This window comes from Mastacembelus armatus, chromosome 20 (assembly GCF_900324485.2).
Source record: "Mastacembelus armatus chromosome 20, fMasArm1.2, whole genome shotgun sequence".
Taxonomy (NCBI): domain Eukaryota; kingdom Metazoa; phylum Chordata; class Actinopteri; order Synbranchiformes; family Mastacembelidae; genus Mastacembelus; species Mastacembelus armatus.
In genome coordinates, this window is record NC_046652.1 from 6,627,940 (window position 1) to 6,642,015 (window position 14,076).

The following is a 14,076-nucleotide window of genomic DNA, read 5'->3' on the forward strand; positions in this document are numbered from 1 at the left end:
GCAGGATCACAGCATGGTTGCTGTAAAGTAAAATATATTTATTTATAAATGTATCTGTAAAATTGTATAATTTATAATAAACTGTTTTTATAAAGGTTTTCTGAGAATTCAAATGGGCCTCATGGTTAATTAATTGTAAATGTGTCGCTACACTGAGTGTCTCTGTTGCAACTTGCACAAAACGAAAACATAGTTACACCATCGGTGCACCAGCTGAAAGTGCCATGCTTATTTGGGGTGGCTGTGGCTCAGCAGGTAGAGCAGGTCGACCATGAACTTGAGGGTTGGTGGTTTGATCGTTGGCTTCCCCGTCCACAGGTCAAAGTGAACTTGGGCAAGACACTGAGAAAAGAATTTTCTTGCAGCCTTGGTTTGGGAGTTCTCGCAGCTTGTTCTTGACACATCATCTAGGCAGAACTTTTTTCTAGGGTGGTGTCCGAGAACTACTGTGTGATTGGTCAGAAATTTGAAGAGGGCGTGGTTAATGCGGAAAGAGGAAATGTTGCCTTCCTGCTTTTTCAGCTGGCGGTTGTCATGTTAATGGATAGTTTTGACGAACAGCTGCCAGAGGCAGTGAAGAAGTATAAAAAATTTTAACAACATATCCTGTAATTTGTGTAATAATTTGTAAATAGAGGATATGTTGTGTACGGAGGAGTGCGTCTGTTGTAAATAGGCAATATCCGATATCTTATCCGCTGTATTCCTGTCAGATTCCCACAATGTTTAGCGCTCTGCAGTGAGAGGGACCTCCCAGGAGTTTCTTTGTGGAATATGAAATGTCCTGGCGAGAACTTCTCGCCACCTTGAGAAAATGAACAAATTTCTTGCTTCTCGTGGAGTATGTATCAGGCTTAAGACCATTTACCATCAAATTTGATGCAGCCAAGTAAAGGTAATACAACAAAGTGTAATTAATTGCTAAGTTACATACTGAGACAATGAGGTTGTACAGAATTAACTATAAATGTGTCACAATCAATGCTTTAGCCATGAGAGTTGGGCTTCCAGTACAATGTAAACAACATGGCATGTAAAGTGGCAGTTTTTCTGAGACCAAACGCAGTCCTCTTAATCAAGTCAGTGAACATTCCCATCAGTGTTAAGTAAATGGGTTTGTAAGTTAATATGCCAGGAGTAAAACACTAACATAACATCAGGAGCTTGTCGACATCCAGGCAGTAGTGGCTCTACCTCAGATCCAAAAGAAATATAGCAAGAATACACAAATTAAATTAATGAATGCATAGTAATCATGATAATTGTGAAAATGTGATTGTACCAACAAAATCTATAATTGTTGCAACCCCAGTTCTGAGGCCTTTCGCAGTGACTAAGGTTTCTCTCATATCCACATGCAGTATACACATATATTACAAGCACCAGATAATGTATGTTTCAACACACACCAACCAAATGTAATTAAATACACAGATGTCTCAACAATCTGAATGCGTGAGGTCTTTCGCCTTGGTTCACTAGATACCTCAAATCACGTGACTGTTTCCTGTGAAATCCAAGAGAACTCGCAGTATGAATCATGCAATGTATCAAGTAACACAATGAGAAGTAGGAGAAGGGAATGAGCCCGCGGGAAAGACCGCAGCCATTCAGACTTAATCAGACAAAGAGCTGGACATGAGAAGATAAAGATCAAGACAACACTCTGCATTCCCTTTGACATTTGGCACCAAAAAGCCCCTTGTTGTATGGCTGATGATATGATCTCCATGGCATGATCTAGGGATTTCTTTTTAGCAGTAGGGACAAATAGCAAGATGATTCAGAAATTTAGAAACTATTCTCATAGGTTTACTCTGGGCCATATTTAAGCAGCAAACGTAGCTATTTCAAAACTATTAAACTGACAAAAACCCCAAATCAGAGTCATCTGTTGTTAAGTCCAGAATTACTTCATAGATTCATGGGCGGCAAATGTTGTGAATTAAACAAATTCTTTTTAACATAGCAATGTTATTATCTATCTGGTTCCACAAATATGCATTTATTCCAATAAAATCTTGCAGTGCTTTTTCAAAGACCTTATCAATCTTTTATTTATTTTTTAAATTTTTGGTTCTGTTTTGTGGGATATCTGCATAGAAATGATCAGATTTAAGAGACCCTCCTGTACAGGCATCCATCCATCCATCCATCCATCCATCTTCTTCCGCTTATCCGGGGCCAGCAACCTAATCAGGGATACCCAGACTTCCTTCTCCCTGGACGCTTCCTCCAGCTCCCGGTACATCGACCGCATTACTGCGGCCGATGCCCCGATCCATCTGTCAATCTCACGTTCCGTCCTTCCCTCACTCGTGAACAAGACCCCGAGATACTTAAACTCCTCCACCTGAGGCAGGATCTCTCCCCTGGCCTGGAAGATGGCAAGCCACCTTTTTCCGGTTGAGTACCATGGCCTCGGACTTGGAGGTGCTGATTCTCATCCCAGCCGCTTCACTCAGTTGCAAACCGCCCCAGCGCACTCTGGAGATCCTGGCTCGATGGATCCAACAGGACAACATCATCTGCAAAAAGCAGAAATGAGATCCTGTGGTCCCCGAACTGGACTCCCTCTGCCCCCTGGCTGTGCCTAGAAATTCTGTCCATAAAAGTAATGAAGAGAACCGGTGACAAAGGGCAGCCCTGCCGGAGTCCAACGTGCACTGGGAACAGGTCTGACTTACTATCGGCAATGCGAACCAAGCTCCTGCTCCGTTTGTACAGAGACCGGATAGCCCTCAGCAAAGGGCCCCGGAGCACCTCCCACAGGATGTCACGAGGGACCCGGTCGAATGCCTTCTCCAAGTCCACAAAACACATGTGGACTGGTTGGGCAAACTGCCATGCACCCTCGAGAGGTTGTAGAGCTGGTCCAGTGTTCCACGGCCGGGGCGGAAACCGCATTGTTCCTCCTGGATCCGAGGTTCGACCACCGGCCGGATCCTTTTCTCCAGCACCCTGGCATAGACCTTCCCCAGGAGGCTGAGGAGTGTGCTGTACAGGCAGAAGATCACAAAACCTATCCTGGAATACTGACTTCTCATGTGAGATAAGGGTCATAGAAAATGGACAGGATTCTTGCTGAAGTGGCCTGGCGGACACCCACCATCTAGGTGTGTCATTCTATAAAGTCTTGTGCCACTGTTTTTTATATATAGTTATGATTTATAAAACATTAAACAGGCTTATTACCATAATGTCTTAAAATTTAAGATGCTATCAAGTACTGTCAAAAACTGCATCACAGTATTGCTCCAAAAAATATCTGCGCATGAAGGAACATTATAGCTTTATGTTCAGGACAACTGAACGTGGCGCCCTAATTGGATTCAACATTGTTTTGTCCAGAATGGGAAAGAACACTTCATTGTCTTTAAGCTCATTAGAGATGATTTGGCTGTTTTGGCTATTTCCACAGACATTATGTTAGGTGTTAGGTGATATTTATTATGGTCAACAGTGCAGAATGGTAGTTGCAATGATGCATATGGCTTCAAATATAATGCTTTAATCCGGGACATAAATATATAATACATATAAAGATATATATGCACAACAACCACTACATACCAGGTTGGCATGGTGGTCCAGTAATTTGCACTGTTCCTCACAGTAAGAAGGTTTGACCCCTGTTAAATCCTGGGGCCTTTCTGTACTGGTACTACAGTCCAATGTAGGTTAGGTCAACTGCAAACTAACTTATTGATAAGTAAGAATGATTGTCTTTATGTGATACACTGGCAACATGTCAAGGGTGTACCCTGCCTCTTGGCCATATAACAGCTGGGAAGTGGTTGCATTTGGCCGCAACCCCTGACAGGCATGAGCAGTATCAATAATGGATGGATAGATAATGCATTCCAGAAATTTCCTGAATATGAAGGCCCTTTACACCCCTACTGCCCTTTTTTGCTGCTTATCTGTGTTGGCGTTATTGACAGCCTCACACGTGATATGTTGCGCATGGGTGGGGGCAGGTTTTGTTATTGGCAAATTATGAATGATTATTCAAGGTAATTATAAATAATCATAAAATTATTAACAAACCTTGTTAATTACAGGGCACCATCCAGTTACCATGGCCCAATAAAGAACTGCTAAAGCGGCACTAACAATGGAAGCCTAACAGTGCTAGCTAAGATCGTGGCCTTAGAAGGCTCATAAAATTACGTCAGAGCGACAAATGGCGGCCTACAGAGGTTCCCGTGTGGTTACAGGTAACAAAGAACAGATGTTTTCACCAAACGGTCAGTCTGCATAGGCAGCACATGTTTGCATGTGGAGACAAAAGGACATAAAGAGAGGATGAGCCTTTGAGCCTGAACTCAGGTAATTAAGGGGGCTCTGAATCCGAGAATTAAAAAATGTTTATAATTTAATTAACCTTAGTTAAATTCGACCTTGGGTTCAGTTCAGTTTCTAGTCTTCTAGGCTGCTGTGCGTTAACTCAGCACATCCTTTTTCTGTATCCAACTTGTTTCGAGCACATTCATTGAAAGGTGGTTTGGGTTCATTGAACCATAGAATCTTGGGCTTGGAGGTTGATGAGAGATTGAGTTCAATGTGGAAAACTGACTCTTGTGGACTAATGGCCAGACACTAATATTGGACAATCAGAGCTTTCCGTGGCCTGAAACTGTAGGTTGAAGGTGATTATTCTGCTTTGCTTTCCCACTGTATTTTAGGAAGGAGTGCTATTATAACGGTAACAATGGGACACATGTCATGCTCTTCATTGTATTTTTCCAGATGAATACATATACAGTAAGTAAAATGGAAATTGTAAAGAAAATGTTATGTTATGCAGAAGTGACAAATACTTGATCAGTCACAGGCAACAGCCCAAGAGCATTTTCCTTTTTTTAAAAATTTTTTTTGTTTGTTTGTATGTTTGTTTTTCAGAACTCAGAAGAGAAAGGGGAGACAGAGGAAGGCACTGATGCCAGCAAATCAGAAATTAGCCTGGTCTATGAAATTGCCCTCAAGAGGAACTTGTCTGTTAACTTTGAGGTGAGAAAAACAAAAAAAACTAATGATAACACTTTATCCACAAACACCCACAAAAATCTGTCCATGTGATGCTGTTGTCACTGGTACTACTGTCAAATGGAAATCATCTTCCTTGAAATAATGACAGACTTAACGGGAAATAAGGATAAGACAATACAGTTGGGATGTGTGAGTAGCCATGGTGTATTTTCAGGGTTTGTGAAATATCACAACAGGCTAAGTATTGCAAAAGCTGAGTAAGACATTACGCTTGTGAAAAGATAAGACAGAGGAAACAGAGTCACACTGATAATTCCCTAATGATAATCAAACTGTATAAGGACATATGTGTTTATCCAGCTTTGCTTAATTTTCACATCCGTGAAGTCATTTATCTCATATCTAGTAAAAAACGAAATCCTGTATACCGGAATTCTTCTATGCAAGGCTTGTGAAAATTCTCATGGGGCTGCGTTCAAAGTGTTCCTGGACTAATGTAGGACATCATTAAGCTATGTTCCAGTTGCATCGTCCTAGTGACTCACATGGTGCTGATTGATGTGGCTCATCTGATACTGTGAGATTATTTCCTTTAATGGTCAGCCTTTGTGTAGTCCTTCCATTGACAGTTTGAGCCAATACATGTCAGTACTTTGCTTCGATCACATAAGCATGTTTAGATTGCTCTGTATACCTGTACAAATGAATGCAGTCTGACACAGCTGCTATCCAGTTTTTATTTTTGAAACACCGGTACGAGTACTAAGCATGTGTCACAACTGTGTTTAATATTCCAATCTCTAAAGCATTGTTTTTTAGATTTAGTCATCATAAAATGGAAGAATCTAGATATCTTGTATCAACTTTGACATGACATTTCTTGGCCTTCAACAGTGTTTGCCTACACTTCACAACCAATATGTGTCTGTAAACCAACTAAAGTACAATTTACTCTATAATAAAATTAAGAGTATAAACCCTGAAAAAAGACAAAAAAAACATAAAATAACACTAAATAACTTCACATCATATTTCCTTACTGGGTATGTCTTGCCAAAAAAAAGGTTCAAATTTGCTTGTGGAACATCTGTATTTGGCAGCATTTCAACACCGACCGTTCCTCCACCACTGTCAGCGCAATGGCCTGGTCTGAACGGTAGACCGCCTCTAATGTTTGCCAGTAGCCTTTATCCTAAATAGTTCGCTACGGACACATCAGTAACAGTTACTCACCAGTCTAGGAGAAAAGTAGCGAGCTCTGAATCGAATCGCAGCGTTTTATCAGCCAGGAGTTTTTTTAGCAGGTGAAAGCCATGCTAAGTTTGTTTTATTTCTTTTGATGTTGCATCTCTTCTTCGCCAAGGAACGCGGTTTCTTCTCAGTAACACTCATTGTAGAGGGAGATAAAGGTTGTTTCCTGCTAGCATAATCCATCTCCACAGTGATAATAGTGGGCTGTACTTCTGTGGGACCAAGCAGGCATGCCAGGCACTACAGTTACATAATGTAGCATCTAGTATCATAAAGTGAGATTGCAGCAGGGGTGGACGCAGGGTATATTTTAAATTCTATTACACAGTGCGCCTTTAAGTAAAGGCTATATAATCTACAAGTCCAGCTGCCCAATATCAAGCTTCCAATTACCTTAATTTCTCTGCAATACGTAAAAGTGTTTCCAGCTGTAGATGATCAAACTAAACTAACTACAGTGTGGTGCTTAACCAGATGTTGGTACTCTCACATATGTTTTAAACAATTTGTCACACACCTGCTGCTCAATGTGACTGAGCTGCATTCCTCCAGCATTTCCTGACTCAAGAGAGATTCTTTTATGAATCAAACATATGATGTGAAAATCTGAAAATCTTCTGCTGAGGCAGGTCTTGCTGACAGCAGCTTATTTTTTGGAGTAAAAAAAAGACCATTGTGTCTGTAGCTGAAGGTTAACTTGAACTTTTTTACTTTATAACTTTATACCCTAACTAAAGGTTGTAATGCAGTGGATGCGATTAACATCTAGGGGAAACCGTGGAGCATGTGTGGTAGTAAGAGTGATTAAAAAAAATTGCATCCTTTCAATGTCAGTACATTTCCAGTCAGTTTAACACTCATGCAGTGACAATTAGAGGAAATGAGTCTTAGGTCTCCTATGAATTGGCTTATTTGTTTAATGATAGTGGTTTAAGTTTGGTAAGAGCTTATTTACAGCTGCCTCTGGGAAAAACTGGCAGTAGAGTTTTAGCGACCTTGATAAACTTAGCTGGGAGCTTCCCAGTGGTACAACAATCTCTCCCTGGTATGTTCCAGTGGGATAGATGCGTTGCTCAGGGTCTTAGTTTTGACTCTCCTGGACAATAGAGAAATCCTTTACTAACCATTAGAGTCACTACCCCAAGTCTAGTGTCCTTATATGACCTGCTTGGATTGTTCTTAGCTTTCACCATATCTCAGCTGACTCATCCAGTATTCTCTCCCTCATTGCTCCCTCTTCTTTTGCACTCTGCAAGGTGCCAGAAACAAGGGAGGCTCAGTTTACTCTGTGTGCTCCCCTCCCTTCCTCTACAGAATCCCTCCTCTTCACCTCTCCTACCATCACTCCCCGAAATCACACACAGGGCGGTAGCGTGTTGAAGCTCCCTTTTTATACCTCCTCTCTCTTCTAGTGGCTATTTTTCCTGGAAATCCTATTAATAATTTCAGCTAGTTACATGCAGATTGTAGTTGTTTATTATCTGTCATGTGTTTGTCATCAGAAATTATGTCACTTTCGTTTTCAGTCCTTCCAGATTTGAAGCTGAGAGCAACCACTTTTAAAAGCAGACTACAGCCACTTTCCTTATAGTAGTCTCCCCCCTCCTGGCTGTCATTCTGGAGATTAGCTGTTCATTACTGTCGTCTGATTAGAGGCTTCCAATTCTGCATATCGGTCACACCACAAAGGTTTTTTTTGTGCCATCCCAAGCTAAATTGTATCAAGGCCATGTTGCAATCATCGTCTTTCTCTGCTGGCATAACATACATTTCTACCCCTCATAACCCTGACGTCTCTCCAGAAGATCCACTTCCATCCCCAATTAGCATGTTGCATGCAATATGTTCTCATGCTGCCACTATGCTGTGGCTGGAGACCAAGTGTGAATAACCTCTGTGGGTCTGTTCTTGCCAGTTGGGTTCATTAAGCAAAATTTGGCCTTATGTCCCACCTATCATGTCACATTCTCTTTACTGTCTCTTCTTTGATGCCCTGAAGAGAAACGGTACACTCCCACACCCCAAGCGAGTTATACATTTAGCATGCGTGCATCCTACACAAAGCTGTAATGGTCATCTCTCATGTAAATGCCTTTCACAGCAGCCATGTTTTCACATCATCTCATTCCTGCCCTCAATGGGGCATGAAATTACCCGTGAGTCACTGCTAGAGTGTCTCTGCTTTCCCATCTTTCTGCAACGATGAGGGTCGCCGCCACCCTGAGAGCCAGTTGGCTTATTTAATTCCCCCGTCAGGCAATATCAAACAGATGTCAGCATCAAAGAGGAACCAATCTATAAATCACAGCTTGTGTGTTGGATCAGAGGCTCCCTTTCCAAGGACGACACAAGAGAAGAGGGTCCAGGCCAAGAACCACCCGTCTTACAAGCAGCAGTTTCCCTCAGGGCTTGTCCATCCACCATTCATCACAAAAGAGCCTTTCTTCCCTCTACCAGTCCCCACTATTGTCCTACCCTACTCCCATAGCTTCCACTTCCAGAGTACCTGAGGTCTTGCATAGATCCTTAGACTGCTCAGGGTATTAATGTCCCTATGAGCAGGTAAATAGAAGACCTCCCATGGTTGAAAAAGAAGAGGTGATGAGACAAGAATAGAAGGGGACTGAAAAAAATCAACATTGAATTACCAAGTGTTTCCTGTGTGTACAACCTGATCCTTGTTATTAGATGGGAGACAGGCGTGTTTGTGTGTTTGTTTGCATGTATGTGTATGCGGGTGTGCGTGTAAATGAATGGAAGTGCTGAAATCCCATCGGCATGGTGCAGATCCTGTGTCGTCTGCCAGAAGACTGACTGCAGTTTGTCTGCCGCCATCCTGGGCCAAGAGGGTGTGACGTGTGCACAGATACACAATTTGTCTCATACTGTTTGTGTCTTTGACTGTACTATATACTTATGGAGTCCACATTTGATTTCTTCATGATGGTAATGTCATCTTTTCGCTTCAGATAAGACAACACAAAAACACTGAAGCTATTTACCTGTGCCTTTTTTTTATTTATTTATTTATTCATTACCTCTGGAAAAATGACACATTGTTTCAATGTATTGTGACAAAATGGGTCATTGAAGGTGTATGAATGAAACTTTATTCCAGACTAAATTGGTTAACATAAAAAGAAAAGTAGTAAGAAAATGACAAAAAAAAAAGTACAAGAGGAGAACATTTCATATGCAAACTAATGTACATGTGTCCTGTACTTGGAATTGTAACAGCTACTTTTTCAAGGCTTTACCAAAGATACTATAATGTTATTTTCATCTTTATTCTTCAAGATGAGTCATGAAACTACAGAATATGTTATATTTCTTAACAGAGCATCATGTGAGAGAATCTCCTATGGCATAAATAAGTGGGTGGCACATCAATTTTTAGAAATCTGCAGTAGGCAACTGTTAGTCTCTGTTGACTGCTTTCCTTATAGCAGCACTAAAAATGTAACAGTATATTGAGAAGAGCAAAAGGGTTTGATTAGAGAACATTTCATGTCAGCAGAATACATACCATACTTATAAAGCAGTGTGTTTGCTTTGGCGTAGTATACAGCAATGTCGATATGTGCCTCTATCGTCATTCAAATCTTCAGCAATACAGTGACTCAGATATTCAATTTTTGACTATTTTGACTTACAGTACATATCTTATACACTTTTTAAGTACTAGCTGGATTTTAGTTGCCTAACAACCCAGCGATGACACCCAACAAAGGTTCCTAGCTATAATCAAAGTGGCCAAGAAGCTTACCATGTGACTGTAACATTTCAACTTACCCACCTGAAGGTTCCATTTCTTTCTATATATTAAATCTGTTTAATTTTGTATGTTTGCATGTGTGCAGAATGAGCCTTTGTACAACTCCATCCTCTGGTGTAATAGTGTCTATGTCTTGGTTACCCAACAGCCTTTCTCAGCTGAACAGTTACACAGTTTAAAGAGCCTGTGGTAGACAATGAACAAAAGAAAGCTTGAGTGAGAGAATGAGTACAGGTACAAAACTGAGGATAGCTGAACAAGTGCCATTACTACCACATCTACCTTCTGTTAGTAGTTAATTTTTATTTTCTCCAAGTGACATAATCTCAGCTGACCAGTGGCCAGTGACGTGCAGTGTTGTTATCAACACCAATGACAAAGAATGCAGAAATGGGAATTATCTAGTCCTGTTTAATGTTGTAATATACAAGAAGCTGCCATGTTGCATTTCCTTTTTCTGAAGATGAGCAAGACCCAAGTTGTTCCCATGGGTGGGAGTTGAGTTTGGATAGCTGGTGCTCCAAGGCTTCCCTGCAACACACATCATTGCTTATTCAGAGCTAGTGTCAACTGTGTGAATTACAATGGCCTGTAGTTACTTGAGTTAAAATAGTTAAGAAAAAAAAAACAACCTAAATATAGCATCATGCTTTAAACTGTATGTTTCTGCACTAATAGACTGCTCTATGCAGTAGTGGTGTTCTGTAGTTTGTCCAGTTCTGGATAAATGTTTGCTTTTCATGCACCAGACTTACTTTCTCGATTACCTTGTTAACTGACTTAAACACTATTTTGTTTGGGTATGGATGTAGTGCAGGGAAAGAATGGTATGTACATATTATCTTTTGTTTTCTTCTTTCTTTGCCCTGTGTGTTGTATTCTTGTATTGGTTTGTGTTAATGTGTCAAGTATTAGAGGAACGCTCAGTGTTCCACTTATCGTTTTAATCAGTCACTGGGTTCAAATTAACTGTTTCTAGATTGCATGTGATTACTACAATTTGTGCTGTCTGCACCACAAATTGAGCTTAAATAAAGGGGGATGGGGTTGGGCGGTAAAGGGGGACTGTCTTGAGAAAATCTAGAGAAACACACAACAGCTACAGATTTTTAAAAAAAAAAAAAAAAAAGGAAACATTTAGCAAAATATGAATCCGAAAAGGCATCCACATTAGCTCAAAATGTACTGTTAGTTTGTGAAACTTAGTTCTTCGTCCAGTGTATTTTACTAAATAAGGTTGGGGAGAACCACACCTACTACACACACATTTACACGCTCACAGTTCTTGGTCTTCACAGGAAGTAGATGTGATTGTAGGAGCATGACCTAACGCCAGCCGGTGTTTGTTTTAGGTCTCCCAGGTGACCAGAGGCTAGAGGAAGGAAACTGAGCCTTTATCACGAGAGACTGTCATCTAGGAACGTTTTACTCTGTGTGTGTGTGTGTGTGTGTGTGTGTGTGTGTGTGTGTGTGTGTGTGTGTGTGTGTGTACACATGAATAACACGCATATGGGTGGGTTGCTCTGTGACCATCAAGAGCAGATGTTTTGGACCACCTGGTGTAGCTGCTTGCAAACCGTGTGCATGCACACTCACTCACTTATGATGCACAACAAAAACGTTCACATATGTTCAGATACATTCAGTTTGTTTTTTTTTTTTGTACTTTTGTCTGGTTGTCAGTTTTCTGTGAAACATTTTGTGACAAATGTAGGATAAGAAAAAATAAACTTTACAGGACATTTCATATACACAGACCCCTCATTTTCCACATTGTGTCATCAGGTGTTGAAGGAGAGTGGCCCCCCACACATGAAAAGCTTCCTGACCCGTGTCACTGTGGGGGAGTTCTCAGCTGAGGGTGAGGGCAACAGCAAGAAGCTGTCCAAGAAGCGTGCTGCTCTGTCCATCCTTCAAGACCTAAAGAAACTGCCCTTTATCCCGGCTGTGGAGAAACCTAAGACACACTACAAGAAACGTACCAAAACCATTCTCAAGGTACAACAGCTAGTCCAGGGAAAGCAAAAACTTGGGTAGAAAGTCAAACAATGATTGCATTCTGTAAATTCAAATGGACATTTTACAGATCACTATTTACCTAATTTTGTGTTGTACTGTGTCTCTATAATGGTTCCATCTCTCTATTGCAGATGAATCTGATCGCAATTCAATTGGAATCGATCATCATGTTTCTCCTCTTTTTCTCTCAGACAGGGCCAGATTATGGTCAGGGCATGAACCCTATCAGCCGCCTGGCCCAGATCCAGCAGGCCAAGAAGGAAAAGGAGCCTGAATACCTGCTGCTCTCTGAGAGAGGGATGCCCCGACGTCGTGAGTTCATCATGCAGGCAAGTGGTGGATTTGTTTCATATTCCTTTCAGTTTCTCACCTTAGTTACATTTTCTGTTACAGTATACAATATGGTTCCACAGGAAACCAGGTTCCCAAAATATGTTTTAATGATTTAGCTATTGCAGTGTAATGAATGCAGTAAATGCATTGGAATTGAGTTTGATCGAGGATTGGGCATTATGTGTGTGTTTGGAAGGATCTTAAGGATCATATGCTAAACTGGAGTTTAATTAGCAAATCAGAGGATGGATACCTGAGATGGTGGATATCTAATATGCTTGGGAAGTTGGTCCATTACTTTTTCTAGATGACTGTGTTTTTGGTCAAAAGTGAGAACAAGCCAATGGCAAAACAAGAATAAAAGCTGTCTGTCTGACCAAAGGAAGCCAGCAGCATTACATAACCTCTTTTCACCAGAACATGAGTTTCTTGGTTTTCTCCTGGGACTAAAGTCTGGTTTCTTATTTCTGTCATGTGCTAACTACCAGTGCAGTCCCGCATACAATGAGCATACTTTTTGTTGTAGGACAAGGCTCAGTGCAGTGCTTTTTTTCTGCACCACTAAAAAGATTTGTATTTTAAAGTTCCAAAAATGGAAACCCCAAGAACCATTTTGAAGACATTTTCTACTGTAGGCAATGAAAGAACTGATAACATTTTTTGTCAGTAACTGCTTTAAGGAATGAAAGAAGTTCAGATAGTTGAGGTATTGACAACATAGAAAAATTGACAGTATGCTTCAGTCTCACCCTCACTCTGGATATAGAAGGGCATGATGGCCTGCACCTCCCACATGGGGGAAATTGGGAGAGTCCCCCAAAAGCGACCCTATCATAATCTTTTTCCAAGTCCATGTAGACTAGACGGTCAAACTCCCTTAACCCCTCCAGTAGCCTTACAAGGGCCTAGAGTTCCACTGTTTTACAGACAAACTGAACCCAACATTGTTCCTCCTGAAGCTAAGGTTTGTCTTGTTACCATCAGCATAGCATAAGGAGCCTGAACAGTACAGTGTGCGACATCCTGATAATTGGCACATGCACCCCAGTCTCCCTTTTTAAATATAGGAACCACTGCCCCGGTCTGGCAGTCTACAGGCATTGTCCCCATTTTCCCTGCAACACTGAAGCGAAATGTTAGCCAAGATAGCCCCACTATGTCCAGAGCCTTTAGGAATCTAAGGGTGAGTCTCATCCACTCCTCTCAGTGCTTTGCCAATGAGGAGCTGCACATCTACCTCAGAGACCCCTGCCAAAGACATGAATGAGACTTAATGAGTCTTCCAACTCTGAATTCTTGTCAGAGGGCATTATTTGGGCTCAGGAGTTCCTCAAAGTACTCCTCCCACTTCCCAATGACATCCACAGTCTGGGTCAGCAGATCTCCCCTGCAGAACACAGCTGAACACAATTTCCCTCATATCCAAAATGAGTTTCTGTATAGATGCACACATTTGCAGGTCAAGTTTGTTTTTTATAAATCTGAACTTTTCTGTGAGAAGTTGTTTCATGTTTCCAGCCCCATTTTTGGTACAGGAACATATTTGATGTAGTGGTGAGCTAGTATTTATTAAGAGAGTAATATTTCTTGTTGCAGCTGTGACCTTTAATCTGGTTAGTAGTAATGCAGTAAATACAACTGTTTCTTTGTACTTTGCACTTATTTGCTGTGAGTTATATTTTGCACTTACACATGACTCAACCTTA

General features: G+C 41.1%; 1 protein-coding gene across 2 annotated transcripts in view; it reads left to right on the forward strand.

The window, feature by feature from the left end:
• Nucleotides 1–14,076, forward strand: part of stau2 (staufen double-stranded RNA binding protein 2) — an 85,052-nt gene that overhangs the window by 25,057 nt on the left and 45,919 nt on the right. For both annotated transcript variants that reach the window (XR_003294728.1, XM_026291945.1), the window contains exons 7-9: nt 4,906–5,013; nt 11,804–12,016; nt 12,229–12,366. Coding sequence is in view for 1 of the 2 variants with exons in the window: in XM_026291945.1 (XP_026147730.1) it covers nt 4,906–5,013; nt 11,804–12,016; nt 12,229–12,366 (459 nt within the window). In the remaining variant the exon portion in view is untranslated. The remainder of the gene's footprint in view (nt 1–4,905; nt 5,014–11,803; nt 12,017–12,228; nt 12,367–14,076) is intronic.